The following is a 12,714-nucleotide window of genomic DNA, read 5'->3' on the forward strand; positions in this document are numbered from 1 at the left end:
AGTGTAAAAAGACAAACTTTTCCTTCTAACTCTTCTACTATGTCGCTCACAAAGATATAGAACAGAATCGGCCCCAAAACCAATCTTTGATGCATTCCACATATCACTCTTCCCTCTTCAGAATAGATTCCATTTACCACCACTTACTGTTGTCTCTCAGTCAACTAATTTTTGACCCATTTCACCATCTTGGGACTCACTCCCAGATTTTTCATTTCTTTTTCGTGAGCTATGTGGGACAATGTCAAAAGCTTTACTGAAATCCAGATATATCACATCGAGTGTTTGTCCTTGATCTAATTCTCTAGTTGCCCAATCAAAAAAATCAACCAGTTTCATTTGACATTGGACTGCAGATAGTTGACTATCCTTTCCCTCAGCAGCATCACCAATAATTTTCCCACTACAGAGGAAAGACTAACCGGCCTGAAGTTTCCAGCCTCTTCCCTGTTCCCACTTCTGTGAAGCAAGACCACCGCTGCCCTTCTCTACTTTACATCAAACCACAGTTTAAAGGAAAGGGTGTGACCTAGTTTTCATAGTTTTAGGCTTGGAACCAGGGGATCAGGTTCAAATCCTGCCAATGCCACATTTTGTGAACTTGGGGTAATTGCTTTGTCTTCTACTGCCTTCGGTACTCATTACATTGTAAGCTTTTTTGGGCAAAGGCTTGTGGTAAAGCACCCCCCATATTTAGAGACTTATATCAGTGCTGAGATAAAGAAATAAACTGTAAAGTCTGAAAATAGATATGGCAGATATCTTATGAACTGTTCGACAGAAATGAAACAGAACTTGTTGTTTTAGACTTGACTTTGCATTTGTGTGCCCAATCTGAAAATTGCCCTCTCTGTTGGTATGTAGCAGAGTTGGCAGGTACTTTTTATCCACAGACTTTTCACCATTTTTAAAAGGGAAATCTTTCCCTTTGCAAAATGTGCAGGATGAAGTAAGAGCAGAAATTTGCACCTGTTATTTGAGCGGGCACAATTCCTGATAGTATCGGAATTAGACTATTGTAATTCCGTCTATCTTGGCCTTTCTCAATCTACTTTGAAAGCGCTTCAATCAACTAAAAATTCTGCAGCACACATTCTAACAGGGACCACTCATTTTGAGCATATTTCCCCAATTTTGTATTCATTACACTGGTTGCCAGTGGACTAGAGAATAAGATACAAAATCTTATTGACGATTCTCAAGACATTGAGCAATGAGACCCGCAGTGCATTGGCACCTTATTAAAAATTTATCAGCCAGTGACAAAGCTTCAATCTTCAGGCAATGCCTACTAGAGATGCCTTCTGCTCAGGTAGTCAGACTAGCAGAGATACGAGAGAGGCTGTTTGCAGTATCAGGTCCAATATTATGGAACCGACTCCCTGATGATCTCTGGCCGGAGGTTTGATTTAAGACATTTAAGAAGCAATTAAATATATTTCTGTTCAGGGAGGCATTTAATCTCAGTTGCAATGAAGTTTGCTGTGAAAAATTAGATTTATCAGACTGATGATGGTTATAGTTTTAAATACACATTGGCAGAGTTTTTGGTCTTATTTTTACTTAGTCTGTGAGCAAATCTGGCATATTTGTTTGGTGAATGGTTTTATGTAAGCCACTTAGGACCTCTGATAATGCAGCAGAGAAAAATAAATAAATAAATAAATCCAGATAAATTTAAAATGCTTAATGTTTGGAAATACAAACATATGTGCATAAGTGCAAACTCCTCTCCAATCCTCCCCTCACTGCAGGGAAAGTTATGTGTGTGGTGACAGATAGGGTAAGCAGTTTTCAAAGGCCCCATTTCCACACGGAAATGGCTTTGGAAAATTGCACTCGTATCATATACTCTTTATTCCTGAGAGGCTTTACTGTACCACTGTTGCTAGTTCTTTACCTGCCAGACTGTTCCAGCTGCTGGCAGCTTTTTATTTGCTTCTGACTTGCAGCGTCATCCCTCTCAATCTTTACAAAATCTACAAGAAAGTGGCAGAGATGAAATTATGTTTTACCAACTAATAAACAGAACACAGATAAACTGCAAACACATTTCTATGTATTTATTTATTTATTTATTTATTTATTTATTTATTTACATATTCTTATGTTCCATGATTTCCAATAAATTGCTCAACATGGATTATTACAACAGAACATTCATAGTTATAAATAAAATCTAAACACATAAAAAATATCACAACATATAATCACTGAAAATGGGAGTATGGTAAATGTGAGTCCATTAATAGGATATGAGCCAAGAACTTTGTATTATGCCTGAGTTAGCACCATGAACTAATTATTTACTAGTGAGTGATAAGCTCCTTTTTCAAGTATAGATTCCAGGCACTTCCCCCAAAAGGAGAACCCAAACCAGAATTCTCTTCCCATCTGAAAAGAATCAAAACCAGAACTTGATTTCTGTCTCCACATGAAATAACATTTAGGTATAGATCAAAGAGGAGAGAAGGCAGACCCTGAATTTCTTTGCATAAATGCAAGGTATTCCAGGTATAGAGCCTTTAGGATCATGAATCCATAAGGAATAGACTGAATGCAATTCCATGGAAAAAGAAAACCAATTCTGCTTGTGTTCCTTGGAGGTATGTCATCACAAAAGAAAATTAACTGAATTCTGTGACCATGCAACATAATGTCCCGATACTGAAATAGGAAAACCAGTTTCTAATGCCTATCTGCCATATTCTAATAGTAGATTAAATCTATCTTTAACTTAAAGGGGTATATTCACAAAGCTACAATGAAAACATTTCTCCAGTTCATTTTTAAAACGGTAGGTGCACCTAGGGGGGTGTTCGGAACTCCACAACACCACCAGGGCTATGAAGGTAATGGACAAAGCCCAAGGGGATTGGGGGGTGCTTTTTCATTACAAGGGGAAATTTGGAAGGGAGAGGGGGGGGGGGGGGGGTCCGGAATGCCACTTTTAAATTTTTATTTATTTTTAACTACTTTGGCTGCCTCAAAAGGCAGCAGAGGAAGTGAGGCTGTGGTGCTACATGGGACTCCCACCAGGGGTTTAAATGCCATCAGAAGGGGGTCATTGGGCTGCTCTGTCCCTTTAAACAGACCCCTGGGAGTATCAGGGTGTACATTAATATTTCAATGCTCCCAGGGAAAGTTAACTACAACTTTTAGCTAAATTTAGATCAAATAATGCAGTTTGTGAATTTTGAGGCAAACTGTGTAGTTTGATTACTATACATTGCCTAGTAATGAGCTAATTTGCTTGCAACTCAGCTCATTTTAATACCTGCATTGTGCCAGGTTTTATTTAGGGGCTCGATTCTTAAAGAGGCCAGCACACTGAACCGACGATTTCAATGTGTTATCCACTATGACGCCTAGATCTCTTTCTTGAGTGGTATCTCCTAATATGGGACCTGACATTGTGTAACTATAGCATGGGTTATTTTTCCCTATATGCATCACCAGCAATGGTCAAGAAGTCATTCCTGAAATGCGGCAATAGCAATGCTATGGATGGATCAGAAGATGACGCCATCTATGAAGACAAAGATGAATCAGCATTGGATGATGATTCAATAGATAGAGATAGTGAAGACATTTACGCTAATGGCATCACCAAAGAATAATTCCACGATTTATTCGGACATTCCGACGATGAAGAATCAGACTTGAAGGATTTGAATAAAAGAGAAGGATTCAAACAACAGGGATAGCCATGGGGAAGGGAGGCAAGGATTCATACAGCAGGGACATTTTCGTAAGCTGTTGAATGATAATGTTTCTTATGAGACACTTTATTCTGCTTTTAAAAAATAAAAGCGATTTTCTTAAGTTATCAGTTTGTTTCTAAGTATGATTTCACCATTTCATAAACTCCCTAGGTTTTACCCTCGACAGCCACAGGTAACAGATAAATCTTGATTTTGGGGCCCAAATTATACCCTTGACTTATACATGAGTATATACAGTAAGTATTATCTGAAGTATTTAATGTGCCTTATCTTTCTGCACTGTTATCTTGTTTTTCAGTACATGTTAGGCAAAGGCTGGTTTTGAACTGGTGCCCTGTGTCACTTTTCCAGGAAGAGCTCTTCTGCCTCTTGAGGATTGCATTTCAGCCAGCTCACTACTGGTTGTGTCAGGTGTTGCATGTGCAGGTGTTTCCCTGTCCTGCTTGGCCCAGGGTATTTCTTCCCTGCCTCTAACTGTACTCCCTGTTGGTTCATTGCTTGTGATTCTTTGGTCACTATCTTTGGTTTGCTGTGTTGTGCTGCCTGCCTTCTATGTTCCCTGCATCATTTCTTGCTGGCCATGAGTTCTTTTACTTTGACTTCCTGGACTATGTGTTTTCTGACTTGTGCCTGTCTGGTCTTTGTTTTCTCCTTGAACTCTATTCCCTGGAAGGTATAGTGAATACATTAACTTTGTTCAACTACTTGCTCCAGCTTATCTGTGGCTTGCTTGCGCTAGCAGTGAGTCTCAGGGATCCTAATCCATGGAAGGCTACTTAAATCTCAGCTCTGGGACCCTGACAGTTCCAGCTGTACTAACTGGTATCATTTAGCCATTATCTTACCATACAGCTTCTCTCTTTGTTTCCCTTCTGAGGTTTGTAGCTTGATTTCACCTCGGAAGCGGCCAGCCATTTCTCCATGGTGCGTTAATAGAATATGGAAGGGAATCCGTGATTCAGTAGCTTCCAATCGAAGTGGAATACAGCCTTCACCTAGAGAAGAGGAAGAAGAGGAAATAATCCCAAAGTGCCATAATCCATTTTGTCATTTTAAATATCTGACATTTTGCTAAAAGATATTTATTTTAAAGTGATGTAACAAAATTGTAGAAAAAATGATTCCTTAAATCATTAATGCAAAGAAAACATTTCCTTCTTATTAAAAGAAAAGATTAAGAACATGCTAAGCTGGGTGAGACCAAGGGTCCATCAAGCCCAACATCCTGTTTCCAACAGAGGCCAAACCAGGCCACAAGAACCTGGCAGGTAACCAAACACTAAGAAGATCCCATGCTACTGATGCCAGTAATAGCAGAGGCCATTCCCTAAGGCAACTTGATTAATAGCAGTTAATGGACTTCTCCTCCAAGAACTTATCCAAACCTTTTTTAAACCCAGCTACACTAACTGTACTAACCTCATCCTCTGGCAACAAATTCCAGAGCTTAATTGTGCATTGAGTGAAAAAGAATTTTCTCCGATTAGTCTTAAATGTGCTTCTTGCTAACTTCATGGATTGCCCCCTAGTCCTTCTATTATCCGAAAGTGTAAATAACTGATTCACATCTACTCATTCAAGTCCTCTCATGATTTTAAGGACCTCTATCATATCCCCCCTCAGCCATCTCTTCTCCATGCTGAACAGCCCTAACTTCTTCAGCCTTTCCTCATAGGAGAGCTGTTCCATCCCTTTTATCATTTTGGTCACCCTTTTTCTGTACCTTCTCCATTGCAACTATATCTTTTTTGAGATGCGGCGACCAGAATTGTACACAGTATTCAAGGTGCGCAAGGTGCAGTCTCACCATGGAGCGATACAGAGGCATTATGACATTTTCCATTTTATTAACCATTCCCTTTCTAATAATTCCTAACATTCTGTTTGCTTTTTTGACTGCTACAGCACACTGAGCCGACGATTTCAAAGTATTATCCACTATGATGCCTAGATCTTTTTCCTGGGTGGTAGCTCCTAATATGGAACCTAACATCGTGTAACTACAGCAAGGGTTATTTTTCCCTATATGCAACACCTTGCACTTGTCCACATTAAATTTCATCTGCCATTTGGATGCCCAATCTTCCAGTCTCACAAGGTCCTCCTGCAATGTATCACAATCCGCTTGTGATTTAACTACTCTGAATAATTTTGTATCATCTGCAAATTTGATATCCTCACTCGTCGTATTCCTCTCCAGATCATTTATAAATATATTGAAAAGCACTGGTCCAAGTACAGATCCCTGAGGCACTCCACTGTCTATCCTTTTCCACTGAGAAAACTGACCATTTAATCCTGTTTCCTGTCTTTTAACCAGTTTGTAATCCACGAAAGGACATTGCCTCCTATCCCATGACTTTTTAGTTTTCTTAGAAGCCTCTCATGAGGGACTTTGTTAAACGCCTTCTGAAAATCCAAATACACTACATTTTCTGGTTCACCTTTATCTACATGTTTATTAACCCCTTCAAAAAAAAAAAAAAAGAAGATTTGTGAGGCAAGACTTCCTTTGGGTAAATCCATGTTGACTGTGCTCCATTAAACCGTGTCTTTCTATATGCTTTGTGATTTTTATCTTTAGAATAGTTTCTACTATTTTTCCCAGGCCTGAAGTCAGGCTCACTGGTCTATAGTTTCATGGATCACCCCTGGAGCCCTTTTTAAATATTGGGGTTACATTGGCCACCCTCCAATCTTCAGGTACAATGGATGATTTTAATGATAGGTTACAAATTTTAACTAATAGATCTGAAATTTCAATTTTCCTTCAGAAGCCTAGGATGCATACCATCTGGATCAGGTGATTTGCTACTCTTGTCAATCTGGCCTACTACATCTTCCAGGTTCACAGTGATTTGGTTCAGTTCATCTGACTCATCACTCTTGAAAACCATCTTCAGAACTGGTATCTCCCCAACATCATTAGTAAACACAGAAGCAAAGAATTAATTTATTCTTTCTGCAATGGCCTTATCTTCCCTAAGAGCCCCTTTAACCCCTCGGTCATCTAACGGTCCAACCATCTCCCTCTCAGGTTTCTTGCTTTGGATATTTTAAAAAGTTTTTATTTAAACAAATTTTTGAGAAATAACCGGCAAGTAAAGGCTTTAAATACCTCCGTAGATGAAAGGTGGACCAGGGATTCTCGCCTCCCCGCCTTCACCGGCCTAAGCCGGTCAAAGCCGCGCGCCCCTTACGGAGCGCGCGGCTTAGGTAGCGCGCCGACGGCACGACGCGCCGTCTGCCGCTTGTTTAAATAGCAGCAGACGCGTTCCGATGACGACACTGTGAGGAAACGCCCTGGCCGAAACCTCAGGGCTGTAGCTGTTCAATTCAAAGTCCCAAAAAAGAATGTCCCGGGGACTCTCTCAAGTGAGTGGGCTGCCGAGCTTGCCGGCCTCTCTCCTCTCTCTCCCCTCCTGCTGATAAAAATTTGGAACAAAAGTTTTTCTGATCCATGGTGTGAGGCTCCTTATAGTGATGCCCCACACTAAACGGAAGGGAAAGGTAAGGCAGGATGCCTCGACCCCTGCTCGACCTATGCCCATTCAAACTACTTTGCCAGGATATTATCTAAAAACAGGCAAAGAAACCCCGGAGAGTCCCATTATAATTGAGAGTGAAGAGCAAGCTCTCACATTATCGGGAGAGGTGAGTCTAAGTCCCGGGGCTCCCAAAACACCTACTCCACCACAAAGCAACGCGTTGGTCAGTGAACCAGGCCTATCTCCAAGACGGATGGCGTCGTTGGAAATAAGCCCGATCGAGGAGGTGAAAGACATAGAGACGGCATTGCTAGGAAAGGTAAAAGGAGTTGATCCTCTTACCAGTGAAAGGAGCCTCTGTTTAACTAGTAACAGAGAGCTAACCGGCGAAAAAACTGCACCGGTTAATGGACTGGGAAGTTCTTCTCCTCTAATTGGCACAGATAATCCCGGGACCTCTAATGCCCAGCTTTTACAAAGTGAAGTGGACCCCCTTGGAGGGGATATAAATAATGTGACTTTGGGAATGATATGGAAGGCAGTGAATGTAATCCATAAGGATATAGGGAAGTTAAATTCAAGTGTAAGTGATGTTCAAAAAGTAATATCTAATTTGAACCCTTTGGTGGTAACTAATGAGTTAGCAATAAAAAAGGTAGAAGAAGAAATATCTCAACTGAAACAAGTTCAGACAATGGTTATACAGGGTGAAACAATGCTCAATAGGAAAGTAGAGATGTTGGAGAACAACATGAGACAAGCTAATTTAAGGATAGTCAATTTCCCTAAGTGTAGATTGACCTCCCCAAAAGAACAGCTGAAAAACTATTTTCAGGAGATTTTATTGTTATCCTCAGAGAAAATCCCTAAAATAGTGAGTGCCTACTTTATAAATTGGAGAAATACCGAGGAAGTATTAGATCAACAGGATACAACATTGAATGTAACAGCCCTGATAGAAACATCTTTTAGTGCACAAGTTGAAAGGAGGGGTACATTGTTGGTAAAGTTTTCCCTTCCATCTGAAAGGGAAAAAATATTGAAAATATTTTTGGAAAAAAGGTCCTCCTTGTATCTTGGCCAAAAGATATGGGCATACCCTGATGTGGCTAGGGAAACTCAGTTGAGAAGGAAAAAATTTCTAGTATTAGCTAACCAAGCGAGAACATTTGGAATTAACATTTCTGTCAGATTTCCATGTAAAGTTGTAATGTATGTTGACGATAGAAAATATATATATTTTGAGCCAGAGCATCTTGAGAAGTTCCTGGAGGAATATCGTAGTCAAAAGAGTGAAGACCAGACCTAATCCAATATTGGGTAAAAAGTTTATTCCTGTTTAACTCTTATATTTACTTTTATTTTAGGGTAACTTTTTAGTTTATATTTTTGCTCTGATCTCTCTCCTCATATATCTAGTTTGGTATTATGGAAATAAGGATGATAAAAAAATTTTATTTTTATAAATATGATGTATGTAACAAATACCTTATCTCCTTAGTGAAAGTTCAATTGTATTATTGAATTATGTATTGAAAATGAGAAATAAATAAATTAAAAAAAAAAAAAAAAAGTTTTTATTATGAGTTTTTGCCTCTATGGCCAACTTCATTTCAAATTCTCTCTTTGCCTGTCTTATCAATGTTTTACACTTAACTTGACTATGCTTATGCTTTTTCCTATTTTCTTCAGATGGATCCTTCTTCCAATTTTTGAAGGATGGGTTTTTTTTGGCTAAAATAGCCTCTTTCACCTCACCTTTTAACCATGCCAGTAATCATTTTGCCTTCCTTCCACCTTTCTTAATGAGTAGAATACATCTGGACTGTGCGTCTAGGATTGTATTTTTAAACATTGTCCATGCCTGTTGAACACTTTCAACCTTTGCAGCTGCACCTTTCAGTTTTTTTCCAACTATTTTCCTCATTTTATCAAAGTTTCCCTTTTGAAAATGTAGTGTTAGAGCTAAAGATTTACTTATTGACCCCCTTCCAGTTATTAGTTTAAATTTGATCATGTTATGATCACTATTGGTGGCCCCAGCAGTGTTACCTCTCTCACTAAATCCTGCGTTCCACTAAGAATTAAATCTAAAATAGCTCCCTCTCTTGTTGGTTCCTGAACCAATTGCTCCATGAAGCAGTTGTTTATTTTAATCAAACACATTTCCAAATGGTGCTGATGAAATCAAGCTGTCAAATCTATGTGCAACCAAAATTGAATACAAAGAATAAATTTCCATTTGTCTCCAAATAGGGGGATCTTTTGTGTTAGGATCAGTGGACTACTGGTGCAGTGAGTTGATAAGATTTATGGACAGACTTTCACATCCAACAAAAAAGAATGATATTTCAAGTCAGGAGTGAAATCCCTTAGTAGAACAGTGGGACAGAAACCCAAAAGGGTTGCTTCTTCCAAATCTCACCTATCAATAGAATTTTCTCTCTCTGACCTTCATACTGAATCTGTGTTTCCATTTCTGTTCTGCCTTTTTTTTTTTTATTTCTTATCACTCAAAGCTTCTTTGTAAATTAAACAATTAAAATAAACTGAACCTTCCTTAGTACCATAACAGCCAGAGAAACAACAGATAGGCTCTGAAGGTTGCTTAAAGTGCACTTTATTTACAGTGGGATTAACGTCTAACAATCTGGCCACAGGCCTTCACTTCAGATAACACAAAACAATATTGCTCCCCTTACTTCAGTTATGGCACAAAGCTTTACTCTTGAGAAGTCCTTGTAATGGGTATCTCTCTCTCTCTGCTTCCCAAGCTCTCTCTGCCCTGACAACCCATGACTAGAGGGAACTCCCCGGACCAGAATCCCTTGCAGTGTTGATCCTTAAGTAGAACCTGGCCAGTTACCTTTAAGGTGGTTTGAGGGAGTTTCTTATGAACTTTCTCACATGTCCTCCCCCTCAGCTCGGCCTTGTATGGTTGGGCGTCCAGCCATGTCCAGGCTAACTCCTGGCTCGGCATGAAGAGCACTCCCCTTCTGGGCAGAGGACCCCAATTATCCATGAGCTGACCCCAGAGGGTTGAAAACTGGAGACAATCTCGTTCCAGGATTATTGGATACGGGGAGTTTGGGAAAGACACCTGCTTCCATCAAGGTCTATACTGCTGGAGTTGTTAACAGGATCTGACTGATTGGATATTTCGGTTTGTCCCCATGTATACACGCCAGTGTCTCTTCCCTCTTGTGGTAGATATGCTCTTCTTGAAGCAAGTCCTCACGAATGAGTCTTGCCACAACCCAAATCGACCAGCACTTGGGTGGGCACTCCATCCAGTTCAATTTGGATTATAAAGTCCTTGAGTTTTGCATGAGAAGTGTCTATGAAGTTGCAGTTTTGGAGCCCTGTTCCTTGACTGTTCCAGTCTCCCCATGGTTCCCTTTTTCCTTCAACTTGAGGATCATCCCTATTTAGGAGATTTGCTTTTTCCGCTGTATATTTCACCTTCTAATGTCAGCTGGGACACTAGGCTGACATCTATAATTCTGCTTCCCTCTTATAGACAGTCCCTTGCCAAGTGATCTCTCCAACCACAGTTAAAGCATGTGGAAGACTGTGGCCTGGATTCTGGGCCCAGAAGAAGAACTAGTCATCTCGTATAAATGCTGCTGGGGAGCTTCATTATCTGTGCTATGCCAGGGGGATTGCAGGAGATGCCTTTCTAGCCTCCTTAGACCACTGGGCATTAATTGCGCATGATGGAAGCCTTCCACCACTTCTAGTGCTCTTTCCAATGTGAAGCCTGTGTGACAGCAGATCCAGTTCCGCATGGGGTGGTCAAGCCTATCCAGAAACTGCTCCAGAAGCACTTGTTGGGCTAATCCTAGTCTTTGCTCCTGGTTGCAACCATTTCCAGTTGGCATCTTTTAGGTGGTGAAAGATTGCAAAGGCTTTCTATGGGCTGCAGGGCACCCCACCGGTACTGTTGCTGGTATGTTTCTGAGGTATACCCAGCTCTCTCCAGGATAGCAGCCTTGACCACTGCATAGGTAGACCTCCCATCTGGGTAGGCTCATTGGAAAGCCACTTGACTTCTGACCATGAGTAAGTTCACCAGGTAGATTGTCCAACTCATTTCAGGCCAAGCTGAGAGCCGGAAATTCCTTTCAAAGTTTTTAAGGAAGACCTCAGGGTCTTCACCAGCCTTCATTTTAAACAGAATTTGAGGAGTTGCGGTTGCCTGAAGCATCCTGTCCAGAGCAGTCTGTATAACCTTTGCTGTCTGAAGAAATACTGTGCTTTGCTGTGTCATCTGCATTTGAAGTGCTTACTGTTGGTCAATCTGGGCTTGCAGAGCGTTTTTTTCAACTGTTGCTGGACCATGGTAAGGACTTGAATCACCTGTTCCATCTTCCTTACTTACTAAACAGTCTTCCAATTCCATGTCTCCCTGGGGATAGGAGAGCATAAACAAAACAAAAAATACCTGCTTGCCTATCCAGTCCTTACTCACTCCTTGACCCCTGACTACACAGGCGTGGATAACCCCCTTGGCCTGTTGTACAAAAGCTGGGAAAGAGGGTTGTTTTTTTTTGTGGTTGCAGGCCCTCTGTCTGTACTTTAAACCTATGTGCTCTTCCCTTCTAGCAGCACCTTCTTCTTTCCCAACCTATTTCTTTAGGCAGGGTACACACATTCAGCTATTTACTTTCCTCTGGAGGCTTTGTGTTTTCTCTCTTTATCAGGCTTATAGAAAAAGATCCCACATTCAATACCATATGTGGTAGCTTGAGCAGTGAATGGCTTGATAACAGCCGGAGAAACAACATGTAGTCTCTGGCTATTCCTTAAGTACACTTTATTTACAGTGGAATTCACTTCAAACAATCTGGCTGCATGCCTTCAATTCAAGTAACACAAAACAATACTTCAGGTATGGCTTAAACCTTTACTCTTGGGAGGTCCTTGTAATCGGTAGCGCTCTCTCTCTCTGTCTGCTTCCTGGGGCCTTCCCTGCCAACTTAACCCCTGGCTAGAGGGAACTCTCCTGGACCAGAATCCATTGCACTGTTGATCCTTAAGGAGGGCCGGGCCAGCAACCGGTCTTATGGACTCCCTTCACAATACCCTTTCTTCTGGAAAGATTCCCTTCTCTTCTTTAACATCTTGTGCTGGTATTGGCTGAGGCAATTCATTTATGAAATTTGGCCAATCATAAAGCATGATGCACTTCTTTAGCAATTTAGTTTAGGTCTCAGTAAAGTTTCTGCTACCTTAAGACAGCCTGGGAATTATGGACCATCGTGCAGTGAATCACTAGGGCAGAGATCTTCAGTGCTTAGAAGTCCTCCATCCTATGGATTCTCCCCCCCCCCCCCCAACAATGGACCAACTGACCTCATAAATATATTCATCAGACTGATGTACCCACACAGCGGCCCAGCAAGCTGCCTGCTTGGGGGGCATTCCATGAAGTTAGCAAGTAGCACATTTAAGACTAATCGGAGAAAATTCTTTTTCACTCAACGCACAATAAATCTCTG

At 40.8% G+C, this 12,714-nt stretch overlaps 1 protein-coding gene across 4 annotated transcripts in view; it reads right to left on the bottom strand.

The window, feature by feature from the left end:
- The window catches only part of INPP5D (inositol polyphosphate-5-phosphatase D), a 243,623-nt gene that overhangs the window by 38,052 nt on the left and 192,857 nt on the right, over positions 1-12,714 (bottom strand). For all 4 annotated transcript variants that reach the window (XM_029616170.1, XM_029616171.1, XM_029616172.1 and 1 more), the window contains 2 exons: positions 4,571-4,720; positions 1,901-1,979 (listed from right to left, as the gene is read on the bottom strand). In XM_029616170.1, the coding sequence (XP_029472030.1) occupies positions 1,901-1,979; positions 4,571-4,720 (229 nt within the window). The remainder of the gene's footprint in view (positions 1-1,900; positions 1,980-4,570; positions 4,721-12,714) is intronic.

Source organism: Rhinatrema bivittatum, chromosome 9, assembly GCF_901001135.1.
Source record: "Rhinatrema bivittatum chromosome 9, aRhiBiv1.1, whole genome shotgun sequence".
Classification (NCBI taxonomy): domain Eukaryota; kingdom Metazoa; phylum Chordata; class Amphibia; order Gymnophiona; family Rhinatrematidae; genus Rhinatrema; species Rhinatrema bivittatum.